Here is a 15,634-nt window from a genome sequence, read left to right as displayed (position 1 = left end):
TGTAATAACCTTCCCGGTCTGATCCAAACTATGCTATTAACTCACCTCAACCAAATGACGTGGAGGAAGAGAAAACTACTCTGTATTCTTCCTTTCAGTATTAAGGAGTTTTAAAATGTGAGGAACCTGGAAGGGACACAGACTCTGAAGCATCTGGTTCTGTGCCACCCCAGAAAAGAAAACAGGTTGAGGCCTGATCTGAAGCAGCATGGCAGTATCTTAGGACTGTTGTAATTCCTTCCTTATGGGATGCTGGGAAATCCTTGGTTTATCTGAGGTAGACCCCAATATGTAGTCATGTTAATCTTTCCTCTTGGGTTTTGAGGTGAGGAAGACCAAGGGCTCTCTTGGTCAATTCTAGCTACTCACCGAACTCTTCTCCCTGAAAGATGAAGGTGACTTGTGGGGAAAGGGAGCTGCCTTGAGAAGGATAAGGTAGAGATGGGGAGTTCAGAGACATGCAGTCTTTTACAGCCATATTGTTGTTGATGCTCTGGTGAACAATCAGGCTCTTGAGGCATTCCTCCAGCTCTGTGATTTCCTCATCCCGCAGGCGGTCAGGCTGTAATGCAAACAGCATCAGTGATTCATGCCAGGTTCACCATCTTGTAAAGCTGTAGATGCTTAGCTGGAAGGTGCAGCTTAAGGTGATGGTGTCAAGAGAGGAGCAATGAGACAGCTATAGCATGAGTTCTAAACTGACCAAATGAGATAGTCTAATGGAGTTCTGGCTGCAATATGTGAATTTGAATCTGTAATGTGATGCGAAAGAGACAATCTCCCCCTCCTGGGTTTCTCACATGCAGCAGTGAGTGCTTACAAGTTGCACAAAACTGCTAGTAGTCCATGTTTATTTTCAGCAGCCGTCTGCAAGAATTAGGGTGCACCATAGGCAGCATGGCTTCTCTGACTTACTCCACAGAGTCCCACAGAATAGGGTGACCTGCATGGGTCAGACCCACAGAATAGGGTGACCTGATCCAACAGCTCACGGCCACCAAAGCAGGCAGCTCCTGTTACCCCTTCTCTCTCTCTGCCCCTCCATTACCTAAGTTCTGTTGTTCCTGGATCCTCTCCAAGCCAGTTTTTCTCACTAACCAAGAGAATACTAGTCTGACCTCCAAAAAGCAGGTCACAAGAAAGGGAGTGAAGAAGGCAAAGCACATGGGAAGAGTCAAACCTGGCGAGTGCTCTAACTCAGTCTAGTGTTTAGCTCCCATACAGCAGGCACCCAGCACTGCCCTCAGCCGCTGATGGCTGTGCCCTAGTGTCATCTTTCTGATGTTGCACTGTTAGGCAGCGGTCAGACTGAGCCAGTTTTGGGGAACTGAGAATAAGCCCATCTCTTTTGTCTGGTCAGCTAGTTCAGCAGAGGGAGAGAGCAGCAAGCAGAAGTTGACAGAGTATGGGATATCACATGTTGTTTGGTCCAGGGCTGAAAGGTTTGCATTTCATTCTCTGTGCTTGCAGAAAAGCAACCTGGCAAAACATGCTCTTGTGCGTAATCTTCCCAAGTAGATGGTGACTACCCATTTCTCAGGACCATCTAGAGGGAACTAGAGCTATAAGGTATTGCTAGTTCCAGGTGGAAAAAAAGAGGAGAGGAGAAAGGCAATGAGTGTAATCATGTCAAGTGCCGTGGTTCTGTGGTGAGATGACAAGATCTCACTGCTCTTGCTAGCAGGATTAGAGTGCCAGTGTGCGATGAGCTAGACGTTAAGATATCACCCCTGAGAGAGGGACTTTGCCTTCAGAAGGGAAGCCTGTTCCTGCTGGCAGCAGATGCTGTGTGTCCCCACTCTGTCACAAGTTGTTGGTATAACGTGCAGAGTGTTTGCACTCACACTCATTTCTAGGTGCTACTCTCAGAGGAGGTGCTGTGTGAGGCGGGGGAGGAAGGTGCTGAGCGGTGTTGGTTCCACACAGGACTGCTGTCCTCTCTGCCTGCCTCACAGGTGTAGAGGCACACTTGCTTGTGCTCTCAACTGCACCTTCTACAATTCCTCATCCTAGTGGTGATAACAGCCACGCTAATTGTTATACACAGAAACCACAGCGATTTAGCAGAATCTCTGTAGGCTGTTTTAGGTAACTCTATTACCCTTCCAGAAAAGTGCATGGCTCTTTTCTGAGGAAGGGCAGAGCTGTTTCTCTATATTACAGTTGAGAACTGAAGGATGGAGAAATCAACAACACAGCACACTGCAGCAGAGCAAGATTTGCACCCACCTTCCCGAGTCCTGTGCTACCACCTCTCATTGCTGCCTGGCCTCCCTCCCTCTCCCATTCACCTTTTCTCTGTAGATGCACTCCAGGCAGCGATCCTCATCCTTCAGCATGTTGTCAAGGTGCTCGTTGCCAGCCTTCAGCTCCATTTCAAGAGGCACTGTGGTCATGGCCAAGGAGAGCTGGAGGTGATTCTGGAGGGACTCCTGGAGCGCTCCTTCCCGGTAACTCTGCAGGAACCGGCGGCAGTTCTCCTGCTTGCAGAACTTGAGCTGGACTATCAGGTGTGGGTGGCTGCAGTGCACTTTGAGCATGTCCACACCATTCACGCTACCGGTGGAGTCTGGCAGGGAGAAGTGAGCAAAGTCACTATCCAGGCATGAGACAAACAACCCAGACCCACTCCCATCCACCACCAAGCCTGCAATGGAGTAGCTTTTGAATTCTCTTCTCTCTGTGATAAAGTCCTCTGGGATGAAAAACCTGTATGTAAAACCAAGAGGAAAGGATTAAGTCTTTGCTGCCCTGCCACCACCAATCCCCATGAAGTAAGGTGCCCAACTGAAGCCGTATGGTACCACAGCCCAGGTAATTATCCCAACGCGTTCATTAGGGGAGGATTTACATTTGAGGCTCCATTTCCAGGACAGAAATTGTTACGCTAAACTAGTAGCATAGCAAAGTTTTATAGATGAAAGCACAGAGTTCAGCTCAGTGCTCAGTCAGACTTCAGTCCTTGTGACTGGAGTTTTATGCAGTGATGAAGGTCCTGGAAAGAGACCCAGCATTTCCTCTCCACTCCATGCTTAAAGGTAACTTTTGGCTGGCTCTGAGCCTTCAACACAATCTCACAAACGGTGAATGATAGATCCAGCCACAGGAATTTAGGCTGCTTGAGATTGGGCTTTGACTTGTTAAGCTCTTTTGCGCAGAGAATTAATTCACGGTAAAATCTAAGCAAGGAGAAGCCAGGGACATACCCTCTAACATTAGTGCAGGGGGAGCACGAGCGACATAAACAACAGAAACTGGTCAGGCCTTCATTCTTCCTTCTCCCAGCAAAATTTGATTAGCTGTGCACATTGACCTTGTCTCCACAGGGATTTTGTATGCTGATGATGACAGTTCAAAATATGTGTTTTTCTCTTGTTTGCAGCAGAGGCCTGTGGGAGGCTGACTGTACTGCTTCCAAACCCGAATTAACCTCTTGGCCTGTCATTGCACAGGGCCGTACAGAGGTGCCAGCTCAGACCAGCAATACATCAGGTATTCCTAAACCACACGTCATGGCATTATTTAGACATGCTGGGAGGACAATCCCAAGGCAAAGCAGACTTGTGTGCTCCACATTAGGCAGGACAAGTGACCTGGCATTTAGAAGTATGTGATCTAACAGTGACTTTACAGGGTTTACTGAGTCCTGGTTGCATCAGAAAGTCTAGTTTGGACCAGATGTGTAACTGGGACATGGGGTTAGGCAGCTAGGAGAAGCATTTTAATTCACTGTGGCTGACTAGAAGTCTCTTTATCGCTTTATGCTCTGTTTTTTGTGAGTGCTGGTTAAACAGAAGCTTCCTTAACAGGGTAAGAGGGCTGCGGAGGGAAAAGCTGCACAGACATGGAAACCTTTACGAATGGTCTACAAGACAGCTGTAAAGCTACCTCAAAAGAGAGGACTTTGCACACGTTTCTTCATGAAACCTCAGACAGCTTCAGATTTCATGTCCTTTTTAGGTCTGAATAAGCATAGTAGGATTTAGCGTTTTTGTGGGCTTTTCTTTAAACATGTGAACAGATTCACATTCCAGTGACACAAAGCAGCCATAAATCGAGCCTAACTGGACAACTGTGTCAGGCTTCCTGCTGCTTCACATCTTTGGATCGAGCTGCTGCAAGATGAGCAGGCCTGTACTGGATGACTTGGCTAGACTCATGATTGCCAGAAGAAATTACAGAATAGTTACACAAGCCCAATTAAACAGTATAGGCTCAGCTGTATGACAGGTAAAGAACACCATGAGAGTCATTCTAGGTAAGTATGATAAGCTCTTCAAATTACTATTATTCTGCAGTCAACTTGGTGCAAGGGTGGATAGAGAAACATAGTTTTATGGCCATTTGCATCTCAAGTCCTTTTTGGATGTAATTAGGGTTACGTAGAGTTGAAGCTAATGTAATTGTGCCTGTCAGAAAAGAACTTATACTGGCTATCACTAATTTAAAAAATTGGCTTCTTAAAACAGAAATCATGTTTCTGTGGTGGTATAAAGACAGAAATTAAATCTTCTTTCAGAGCAATTGCAATCTTTTCCCCTCTTACATAAATGGGTTTAAACGAACATTCATAAAGTAGGATAACTCATAGGATAGCTCAAGTTGGAAGGAAGCCCAGGAAGTCTCTAGCCCAACCTCACATGCAAAGCAGTGTCAGCTCTGAGGTCAGACCAAGTTGCTCAGGGCTTTATCCAGTCCCATTTTGAAAACACCCAAGCATGGAGAATACACAGTTGCTGTGGGCAACTGCTTGACTGTCCTCATGGTGAAAATGTTTGTCCTTATATCTGGTGCCTACCTCTCTTGTTTCAATTTGTGCCTGTTGCCTCTCATTCCCCCATCCACCACTGTGAAGAGCATGGGTCCATCTCCCGCTCCGCGTAGGTATTGGCAGGCTGTTGGTAGGTCCCCCAAAGCCTTCTCTTCCCCAGGCTGAACAGGTCCAACTCCCTCAGCCCCTCCTCACACAACAAGTACTCCAGCCCCCAACCATCTTGGTGGACCTCTGCTGAACTTGCTCCACTTTATTGTCTTTCCTAAATACAATGAGCACCAGCTTTCCTTACCCATGAGTGTGAGATTAAAGAAAGGCATTGCGTGAAGAGATGAGACAGTGTGCCAAGATATCGGACAGGATGGGTACCTGCTAATGCCAGCTTCAGCGCCTTGAACACACTAGGTTTCTTTTGGGAGCTTTCATAGAGAGATGGCAGAACGATGGTCTTGCACGTCGACTGGAGGAAGAGATAAGCGCTGCCAATCCAAGGAGCGGAGCTGCCTGCCATCTTCAGCACCCTACAAAATCACACAGGTGAGCTGAGAGACTATAGGGAAAATGGCCTGATGCCAGGTGAGTGTTTACAGCAAACACTAAGCACAGGCATAACAGGATTATGGGGGTTTACCGTTATTTCCTAGAGGAGGTGGTGATGCTGTTAAAGCAAGTGTAACCTTTGAGGAGTTTACTGTTCTGTAAAGCATAGCACAGTGGGACATGGTGTCCCAAAGACTCAGCAGCTCACAAAGCTCTCCTTTCATTTTCCATTCATTTTATAGTCCAAAGAGACTCCAAAGCAAAGAGTTTCAGTCCTTGTGCCTCTGACTGCCTAGCCAAGCTGGCAAAGTCTAAAGATGCATAGTTGGGGTGCCCCAGGGAACATGCAGCAGTCCTGGCTCTGGCAGGTTCGCACGGTCTGAAGCCCTATTGCAGGCAGAGGCATTTTGCCTGAGGTCCCAGTCCCCTGGTTGTCCTCACTAAAGGATACGTTACAGAGCCCAGGGCTCATGTAGCAGGACACTTTACACAGATAGGACAAGGGGTAATGATTTTAAACTAAAAGAGGGTAGATTTAAACTAGATATAAGGAAGAAATTTTTTACAAAGAGGGTGGTGAAACACTGGCACAGGTTGCCCAGAGAGGTGGTAGATGCCCCATCCCTGGAAACATTCAAGGTCGGGTTGGACGGGGCTCTGAGCAACCTGATCGAGTTGAAGATGTCCCTGCTCATTGCAGGGGGGTTGGACTAGATGACCTTTAAAGGTGCCTTCCAACCCAAACCAGTCTATGATTCTATGACTCAGGGCTATCACTCTGCTTTATGTACTAGCTCATTTATTATTCCTCTCCCACCATTTGCCTCTTCCAGCAACGCACCTGGAAGACAGCACATCCACCTCTCCATTCTCATCACGCCTGTTCCTCGCTGGCCAGCTAACGCGATGCTTATACCTACCACAGCTGCACCCAACTCTGAAGGCAAGGATGAACCAAAACACCTCCCAGGCTACAGATGCTCAGCATGGAAAAGCTGTACTAGAGTGGGCAATACTGGACTGAGATTGTGGTGGCTGGAGAGCACCTGACAGCCCAGGAGACAAGCATGGCCACCTCTCCTTTCTGGTATGTACACAAACTGTCTGAGCATGTCTGTGAGCTGGTCACCACAAACCCCCTGAAACTGCTCTCACAGACAGCAGCGCTCAGAGTCAGCCCTTCATCGCATCATAGTGACAAGTAATTTGGGACTTTTCACTCAGCCCCAGTCCCAAATCCTGCCCCCTCTCTGACTACTTGTTTGCATCTCTGTCACACCATCAGCTGCTTCCCCCTGGGCATCCCTTCCTTCTTGCTTTCTGCCCTCTTTCTCAACCCCAACAGCCTTCCCTCGGCTACAAAGCACTGGCCTGACAGTATAACTGCTGGCCATGACAGTGTCCCTGTCTTCAGATGTCCTTTAGATGGTGGGTGCGAAGATCTTTTGTCCCCAGGGGCTGCCAGACCAAGATGACGACCTCCCGCGGACAAGATGTCCTCCAGGTGATTGCTGGGGCTGGGAACCATTTCCATCCTGGGCAGCAGATCCAACAGGGCGCTCGAACATATGGCCCACCCTGTTTCCTTACCATAGCCTTGAACTGTGCCCAGCATGGGAGCCTTTTACTTGTTCAGAAAATATAGGAAATAACCAGTGAATCATAAAATTCACACTGAACTTTGGAGTTCACAGAGTGCCTGTGGGGAATGCAGGAGTGTTTCCATGGCCATGGGCTGCCACATCACACAGGCCTTGTAGAAAAGAATCTTGTAAGGAAGAAAGAGGAGGATGCACTGCTGCTGCTGTCCAGGCCTGGTCTGGGCCTCCAAACGGGGGGCGGGAAGTTTGGGATCTGGGTACCCATCTCCTAGCATCTCGCAGAAGAAGGGTAACAGAATCTGAGTAACATCTTAGAAAACTACAGCCGTGGAATATTTAAAAGGTTTAACCCACAGAACAATCTGTCTTTTGAAGTGCAAATGGCCGAGAGCTCCCTACCAGCCCAGAGGCAGATGAAGTCCAAGGACCCTGCTCCCATCGCTGCAGCTTGGACCCCGCTGCCCCTGCCCCCCCTTGCCCACACAGACCAGGCTCTTGCTCCTCAGCAACTGCCTGGTTCGACTCAGCAACGCTGGAGAGCCTGGAAATTACACTGGGCTTGCAAAAACTCAGGTAAGGAGCCCTTTGCTGTTGTGCCTCTGCAGTGTCATCCCCGCAGGCGAGTCTTCCAGCCCAGTGAGCACTGCTCCATCCCAGTCCCCCCTCGCCGTGGGCTTCAGCAGCAGCAGCGGTCAAACGGTTGCGGGGTGCTTTAGAAAGACCAACCCCGGGCAACAGGTAATGTAGGCGATCATCGTCATTGCCTTTTTCGCCGACCTTTGGCACGCCTCAGGCGGCTGCTGCTTAATTCCTGTCAAAGACTTAACTGGAAGGGGGACCGTCTTTATTTTAAGGAAAAAGAGCTATGAGTCCGGGGCAGCCCCCAGCCCTGGGCCTCGCCGGCCTGTGCCGCCCGTGGTGGCACCGCGTTTTCCCCAGTACCTGGATGTCCCCACCAGGTCAGACGCCGGGGCCTGCTGACCCGCCCCGTGAACGCCCCGGCGCCGCCGTCCTGCGAGCGGGGCAGCACGGGCCGGGGCCGGGGGGACGGACCCAGAGAGCACCCCGCCAGCCCGACCCTGCCCGGCTCCGGCAGGACGCGCCCCGGACGGCCCGCGGCGCCCGCCGCCCGGAGGGCCCTACCCCCGGCGGCCGCCCCGGCCCGGCCCGGCCCGGCCCCGCGCCCTCGCCCCGGGCCGGCCGGCGGGAGGCGGCCCCGCGCCCCCATCCCCGTCCCCCTCCGCGGCCGCCCCGTTTTACCTTCTGCCACCGCCGCCGCCCGGCCTCGGCGCCGCCACTTCCGCCTCTGCGCGGCGCCGCCCGCTGCTCCGCCGACACGGGCCGGGCGGCTGGGCCCCGTGGGGAGCCGGGCCGTGTGCGGGCGGAGGGGGGTTAACGGAAAAGCGGAAAAAAACCCCAACCAAGCCCAAAACAAAACCCGTTGCAACGCAAGTGGTAGTCCACTTCCCGTGAATATCTTCTGCGTTTCTTGTGCTGCCCCCAAAACCAGCCCCGAGAGCTGGGTTTCAGCCCGTGTTACTTCCACCCGAAGCCGCCGGCCCGGCCCGGCCCGGCCCGGCCCGGCCCGGCGGCCGGCGGCGGGGAAGGGTGCTGTTTGCTGAGGAGGTCTGAGCGGTTCTCACCGTGCCTTGGCGCCTCCAGGTCTCCACAGCACAAGGCGGCTGGCAGCTCCGGCAGCAGCTGAATGCCCACCCAGCTTCGGTCACTTGGTCACTCTCGTAGGTGAGGCTATCTAAGATGGTCAGAAATTACTCTGTTCAGATAGCTTACGAGCTGCCCACCGCCTGGGACTGGGTGCGTGCCCCTGGTCTGCTAGGGATGCGGGAAAGCAGGGTCGCTTGAAGCCCCTGCGTAGCTTGTGGCTGACGGCACTGCAAGGCTGGTGGGTCCTGGCCAGCACTGTCAGCTTTCCCCCATGACGCCGCTAACAAGAGTGAACGGTGAAAACGAAGGTTGGTTGGGTTAGTAATTACTGAGAAGCAGAGGAGTTCAGCTCTTACACCCTCCCTTCCCTGGAGCTCATTTTGAAAAGCTGTCCTAGGATAATTTGAGGAACGCAGTAACTGCAGCATCTGTGACAGCATCTGGGGGTGTCCATTTGTTCAGGAGGGGAGAGGGATTAATGATGTGGAGTTCCCTTCTCCAGGCAAATCCAGCAGGCTTGACGGGATGCTGCTGTTCAAGAGCGCAGTGGGCGAAGGAGGAAAGCTCCCAAAAGAAATGAGTGGGAGTCCGGTGCCGTTTGTGAGAGCAACGCTGATGGAGGGGACCTCTGGGACTCCGCTTAGCAAAAGCAGAGCAGCGTGATAGTGAGCTCTGCAAGCAGGTAGGGACACCTGGGCTGGTCCTTTGGTCTCCTGCAGAAGGGGTAAGATGATGGTGTCAATATAGCTGCTGAATTCTGCTGGGTGTTCTGGTTTAGTCCTTCCTGCAGTAACACCTGAATGATCTCCCACCTCTCTCTGAGCCAGGTGAGGCTGTTTTAACTCCACTGTGCTCCTTTGACAAACTGAATGGACAGGTAGAGAGAGTAAAGCAGCTTTTCCCGAGTCCGTGAGAGGTTCTGTGGCAAGCAAAGCAAGGAGCTGGATTTAGGTCTCCGTCGCTCAACCTCAGGTAGCAGCCTCCTGCCCAGGCTGCATTTGTCCTGCATGGATGTCCTCCCGCAAGCAGAGGGGTGACAGCAGCTCCCTTGTTTGTCCCCAGCTGGCGAGAAGCTGGCGTGGTCCCGGGGCCAGATTTTGTGCCCACATGCTAGCTGCTGTCACTCTGGCTTGGCAATCAGGTTGTGCAAACTCTCTGGGGAACTGAACTTCAAACAACAGTGGAAAGCATTATAAAAGATTTTTTTTTATATACATATATATATAAAAAATACATATATATTAAAATACATATCTATTTAGTACTATTTTACAACAACAGTATTTTAACAATATAATTTGTTTGCCAAAGGAAAAACATAATTGAAATAAATCCCTGAAGGGGTTAATCCAGGCTGGCTCTCCTGGGTGCTGTGGTTCACAGGGTCAGGCCCTGGGGGGCAGGCAGCACCCACAGTCCCCTTCAGGGTCAGCAGGCCTGGTGGTGCCAGCGCTTCTGGAAACCAGGCATTTACTTGCTGACAGTTTAGGAAGCAACTTGTGAGTTCATGCATTTAAGTGTTAATGGGGTTAAATGAGCCCAGATGTCCCAACCTTCCCCTACAAAAACCAAGCCTGAAGCAGCGCTGGCTCCCAGAGCCAGGTGGGAACCACAGGGTGAGTTGCTGTGCGGACCATTACCCACCCATGTCCCGTAAACATTTTCTCCTTGAAGCTAATCCATTCGCTCTATGCTGAGGGAGTAAAAAAAGAAAGGGTAGCCGAGACCCGAGTTTCTCTTCTGCTAACTCTTGCTGAGTGCATGTTTTCAGGGAGCAATCCCGTGGGGTGAAATCAAAGTGCTCGATAAGCACTTGGAGTTTTATCCTGTTGTCTCCCACTTGGGAAGTAAAGATGCCAGTGAGGGGAGAGGCTGCGGCTCAGCAGGGCTCAGCTGGCACAAGATTTGGGTCTCGGGATTCAACAGCGTGTCTGCTTGGGGAACGCGCGGCAGGGGTAGGACAGGGGAAGCTTCAGGGAAGCAGAGTGTTGGGTAACTGGGGGGGACACCCGACACACGGGTTCTGAAGGAGGAGTAAGACAGGGCTATTAATCTGTGTGTTCCCATAAAGGATAGCGCAGCATCCTGGCTCCCACCCCGTGGGCAGGGAAGGTGCCTCTCTCTCAGCTGTTATTTTTGGCATCTCCTCCTCCGCTCCTCCCTCTGGGGCGCAGCTGGTGCTGGGAGCCGCAGGCAGGGAGCGCAGGGGAAGACGGGCTCCGCCGTGAGAGGTATGCTGCGCCCCTGCCCAGACTGCCTGGCGGGGCCTACGCGGGGCTGGAGGGGATGCCATGGCGGGGGGCTTCCCCGTGCCACTCGGCTCGCAGGGAGAGCGGCGGCCAGGCCCAAGCGCCTTGGGCGTCTTGCCCGAGCTCAGCACCGCCCGTTCCTGTTTGGGCTGCCGGTTGCTCGCCCCCAGCCAGCGGCTGCCTGGCTTCCTTGGGGCCTGCTGCCCTGAGGGCTGACGAAGCTCGGTGCGGCAGCCGGCAGTACCCCTTCCGTCATGTGGTTAATAAAGCGGGGAGATCCTTGATGGCTCACGAGATCTGGTCCGAACCTGGCTGTCCTCGCCAGGGCAGGCACCCAAGGTGGACCCAAGCCAACCCGCAGTGTTCACAGACCACAAACCGTGCTCCTTGGTGACTCAAAGCCATTCAGTTACTCAAAGTAACACCAATAATTTTGCCTTTCTGCCTGCCTTCCGGCTCTCAGGCTGTATTTTTAAGTTTTTTTCCAAGCAATCACCATGGCTAGAAATGCAGTCTTGCTTTCTAAGTGATTCAAGGTCCTTTTTACACGGCTCCAAGGGCTTGGGCTTTCAGGAAAAACACCAAAAGGAAAATGAAAGGAGCTGAACACGTGAGATTTCATGTAGGGCAAAGAGCAGTTTAACATTTTGGCAAACATGTATTAGAGACTGTACTAAAAGCAGCTAAAAGTAGAAAAGCAGGGTCCGAGCCATCAAGGTGCTTGTCAGAGAAAAATGACAAAAGATAGCGAGTTCCCAGGAAGGAAGCAGGACTGTATCACTTGGCTGTTCTAGCTCAGGGCTGGGTGGAACAGGGGTTGTCGCTGATACGATGGTAGATAAGATAGTATAGCTGCTATGCTGCTGCCACCTCGCACTCAAAATAATGAGTCACGCTTCAAAGCAGCGTATTCTAGAAAAATATGCAATTGTGTTCCCCTCTGCATTATGCTTTTTGCATCGCTACTCCATACTTGCTTCATGTTTTTCAACTCTTTCCCTACTTAGGATATCTAGAAGTGCAGGTTTTCATTTATATGAAACCTGCAACACTGAGGTAATGCTGTGACTCCAGGACCTGGGGCTTCAAAAGCAAGAGAGCATGCCATGAAATTCAGAGTGAGATTGCAAGACTTGGCCCATGCTCCAGTGCTAGCCTAGGAAGGGGAATGTTTGCATTTAAAAATCCCTCACTTTCTTCGAGGGTTGAAAAAAAATGTCATGTTGGTAGTTTTATTTGTGGAGAAATCTAGAAGATGGATAAAACATTTTTTGGAAGATGAATCAAAAAGTTAGGTAATGGTCTGATGCTAAGAACCTCAGCCTTCTTCCCAGGCATTTATTCTTTTGCATTATAGTTCACATGAAAGGTTAATCAAAATATTCTTTTCCATTTTTAAGTCAGACATGTATAAATGCAATTTCTGAGAACTGGAGTCACAGTAATAAAACACTTTTTTCAAACTGTCACGTCTCATCACAGACAAGGACCACTTTGATTAAGCTACCGTTTTTTTACTATAGGCCTTCTGTTTCACTATCAGTAAAAAATAGATATGTGGGACTGTTTTCTGTGCGGAGCTTCTGCTTGCAAAGAGTTTTTTTTCCCCCACAGTTTGAGAAATCCGTCTCAGCTTTTTGAATACCAGTGCAGCAGTACTAGAAAATTCCCTTGCGTTTTTATTACTCAGAGTAGCAAAACCTCACTGCAGGAAAAAAGGCTTTTTTTTCCCCCCAAAGCTTTGATCTGACATCTTTAACTCTTGAAAAGTATCACCCAGCTTCTTAGGACTGATTGAAAAAATTTCAAAAAATTGAAAAAACAGGTTTTCCTCATTTTTGTGTTCAGTTTCAAAATCTGGTGAAATTTCAAGTTTGAAGAAAATGTTGACCTCCTCTGTGATCCGGTTGCATTGGTTTGATTTGTTAAACTCCTAATGTGTGTGTGTGTGTCTCTTTTTTTTATTTTGTTTTGTTTTTCTGAACAGGGACTTTGGAGAATTAATTGCAGTTTTGGAAGTTTTTCCCATTTTTAAACCTGACTCAATTGGCAAAATGCCTGCACCAGTTCCAGAACTGTGGAACTACATCCCAGAAGAAATCCTCATCCAAATTTTCTATTATCTTTCTCTTCGAGATAGATACACGGTCTTCCAGGTGTGCAGACAGTGGGCTACAGCTGTTTCTTCTAGCTCTGTTTGGCATTTCACAGAGATCAGGTAAGAGGAGCATGTTTCTCATGTCCGATCATCTCTGCAGGCATAACTAGATCATTATGTTTTCAGTGCCTGTCAAACACTTACACCACCCTACTGTGACATTGTTGACATTAATTGTGATTTCTGTGTGTGATGGTATTATCTTACATGACTAGCACCTTTTTATATAATAGAGAAAATTGTGTTATATGCTGGAGTTTTTAATTGCTGCTGCCAACTTGGGTTTTACGGAAAGTATTATATTCTCAGTACATTGCTCTAAGTTGTCATTTGAAAATGGCAAGAGATGGTTACTAACTAGTCAACTTCATCATGACACTTACTTCTCTGGTGAGTCTTTCTGGGGACTGACTCTTCTCACCTCCTGACTCCTTCAGTGTTTGGCCTTACAGTGACTCTCCAGGCATCAACTGAGAAGAAATGTCTGGGCAATCTGTTGATGTTTGCAGAAGCACTAGTAAAGGAGCGTATCTGCTCTGTGCTTGCTCAGCTCAGCGTTCACAGTGACTAAGAGTTTTTTTACCCTTCCAGCTGTGACTCAGAGGATGAGGAAGGCATGCTGCAGAGCCTGCTCCAGTTCCTCAGCCAAATCAAACACCTGAAAATTGTGTTTGACCAGTCCAAGGAGGTCAACCGGAAGAATGTGACACGCATCTTGGATATGTTGGCAAAACAGAACCACAAGCTGCAGCAGCTGTGCATTGTGTGCCATGGGGAGAATCCCTATTTCTACTCTGGCCAGGACATCCTACAGAGCATACGGAATATATGTGATGCTAAAACCCAGATAGATCTGCAGCATATTGATTTTCGAAAAATGCCCTTCACTCTCGATGGTGAGCTTGTTGAACTCTTAGCTACCACCAACCCAAACTTGCACAGTTTGTTCATCAACAACCGCACCCTGGTATGCAACGTGGCACCAGACGCCATTAGGAAGGTTCTCAGAGCGTGTCCCAGGCTCTCAGCCTTGGGGGTTTACTATGCCAGTTTGTCTGACGATGTATTTCAGGAACTGCTAAAGCCCGAAAGAGCAGCTTTTACCCATTTAGACATTTTCTGTGAGCGCCTGGACAAATATATAACGGTCATCTCAGAAGAGCTCTGGGCTGCTGTAAGTCAAAAGCATCCTCAACTCTGTGTAGACCTAGAGTTTGATCATACGGTCCCTGCCTGCAAAATACCACAGATCCTAAAGCTGAATATACCTGTGAGCACGCTGCAACTTAATACCTATAATTACATGGTCAGTCAGATTAGGTTTGTCACCCAGAGCTACAGCAGTACTTTAAAGAAGCTGACACTGCAAACCACATCCTCGGAGGACTTAAATTCCTCGCTAGTAGATCTGGCTAGGCATTGCAGAAATCTGTTGGAGATCCACTGCTACTGTGTGGTCAGCCAGGAGGTGGTAGAAGCGTTCCTCACGCACTGCCCCAGTCTGAAACAATACACTCTGAAAGTCACCAAGGAACGGCACCCCTGGAAACCAGTAACAGTCCAGTGACCAGCTCCTACTGACTTCCTGGGGAAATCGTGGGGATCTGCAAGAGGACATGGAAAGAAGATCTAGGGCTGTAAGGAAAATGCTGCCAAATGCCCTCTGCGCTCACTGAGAACATGCTGTTTCACCAGCACTGGCTGTTACATATGATGCATACCTGATCTGCAGGCCAAGCATTTACACTCAAATGTGATAGAGAAAACATTATACAGAGAAATACAATTGGCCACCTTTTTTTTTTTTTGTCTTTTTTTTCTTTATGGGGGTATGTAGGGCAGGTCTTTTTTCTTCTCTGCTTCTTTATTTAGCAGGAATGCCCAGTTTACCCTTTGCAGGTTTTTACTTAGGACCTCAGTGGAATTTAATTTTGATTTTACATTTTAAAAGAATCTCAAGTTGTGTCAGCACCTACGTGTTGCCCAGCAACTACTTAAATAGGCAGTTACGGAAGTGGCAGCTTCAATGCAGCCATTTTATGCCCAGTGGGGTACTTAGCCGTGCAGATTCAGTGAGCTATAGCAATGAACTGTGGTCATCTGATGGAAAATTCCCTTTAACCTTGATAATGCCTCTTCTGGCATTTCAGTGATGGTAAGCTTACCCCTTATCCAGTCGTCGGGTAACTTCCAGCTTGGAGGGATATAACGGGAGCTGAATTATGTTAGAAAATACAAGCAAAAGAAAAAGCACTTAAGGAAAAATATTCACAAGGTAGTAATAAAAGGCATGTGGCCTGCAAATTTCTGTGTCCATCTTGTCTTTCTTTTGCTCAGGAATGCAGGTTTCCAGGTTATAATTTGAATGCCTTTTGGAAAGACCTTTGCTTTTATTACATTGTTAGTGTTTCTTAGGAGAATCAAGAGTGTTGACAGTTTTTGCATCTGCTTTCTGCATTCACATGCAAGTTACCTTGCATCTGAATTAGGATATGTGTGTGTTGGTCTGTTGTACCAAAGGTTTTGGTGAAAGTTATTTGAAGAGCAGTTTCTGAGTTGAAATGATCCTGGCATAAAGCTACACTGTGAGCACCTATTTAGAGCTACCTAAAGCATTAATAATAATAATAATAATAATAATAATAAT

General features: G+C 49.0%; 2 protein-coding genes across 8 annotated transcripts in view; one reads left to right on the top strand and one right to left on the bottom strand.

Annotated features, from left to right (window-relative positions):
* B3GNT9 (UDP-GlcNAc:betaGal beta-1,3-N-acetylglucosaminyltransferase 9) overlaps positions 1–5,285 on the bottom strand; it is a 25,797-nt gene extending 20,512 nt beyond the window's left edge. Inside the window, exons 1-3 of one of the 2 annotated variants that reach the window (XM_052795603.1) lie at positions 5,144–5,285; positions 2,292–2,569; positions 370–562 (exon numbers count right to left, since the gene is read on the bottom strand). In XM_052795603.1, coding sequence (XP_052651563.1) covers positions 370–562; positions 2,292–2,569; positions 5,144–5,285 — 613 coding nt within the window. Of the gene's footprint in view, positions 1–369; positions 563–2,291; positions 2,570–5,143 lie in introns of those variants that run through there. The other variant, XM_052795602.1, reaches the window with a different exon arrangement.
* On the top strand, positions 5,174–15,605 carry FBXL8 (F-box and leucine rich repeat protein 8). 6 transcript variants are annotated; one of them, XM_052795609.1, is made up of 6 exons: positions 5,174–5,311; positions 6,148–6,401; positions 7,291–7,653; positions 9,083–9,262; positions 12,817–13,047; positions 13,579–15,605. In XM_052795609.1, the coding sequence occupies exons 5-6, from the start codon at positions 12,884–12,886 to the stop codon at positions 14,552–14,554; spliced, it is 1,140 nt and encodes a 379-aa protein (XP_052651569.1). In that variant the 5' UTR covers positions 5,174–5,311; positions 6,148–6,401; positions 7,291–7,653; positions 9,083–9,262; positions 12,817–12,883; the 3' UTR covers positions 14,555–15,605. The 6 variants fall into 6 exon arrangements, with proteins under 6 accessions (XP_052651569.1, XP_052651568.1, XP_052651567.1 ...); XM_052795608.1 differs by having other exon boundaries at positions 6,770–7,653; XM_052795607.1 differs by adding an exon at positions 10,652–10,811 and having other exon boundaries at positions 6,148–7,653.
* Positions 15,606–15,634: the final 29 nt, after the last annotated feature.

The sequence above is a fragment of the Harpia harpyja genome, chromosome 9 (assembly GCF_026419915.1).
Source record: "Harpia harpyja isolate bHarHar1 chromosome 9, bHarHar1 primary haplotype, whole genome shotgun sequence".
In the NCBI taxonomy this organism is placed as follows: Eukaryota; Metazoa; Chordata; class Aves; order Accipitriformes; family Accipitridae; genus Harpia; species Harpia harpyja.
This window is presented reverse-complemented; position numbering and strand designations above follow the sequence as displayed.

What these genes read in the sequence shown, in the direction of transcription:
- FBXL8 (XM_052795609.1), top strand. Translation starts at nt 12,884, where the DNA reads ATGCCTGCACCAGTTCCAGAACTGTGGAACTACATCCCAGAAGAAATC. An exon ending in TGGCATTTCACAGAGATCAG is followed by an intron (nt 13,048 to 13,578) that starts GTAAGAGGAGCA and finishes TTACCCTTCCAG; the next exon opens with CTGTGACTCAGAGGATGAGG.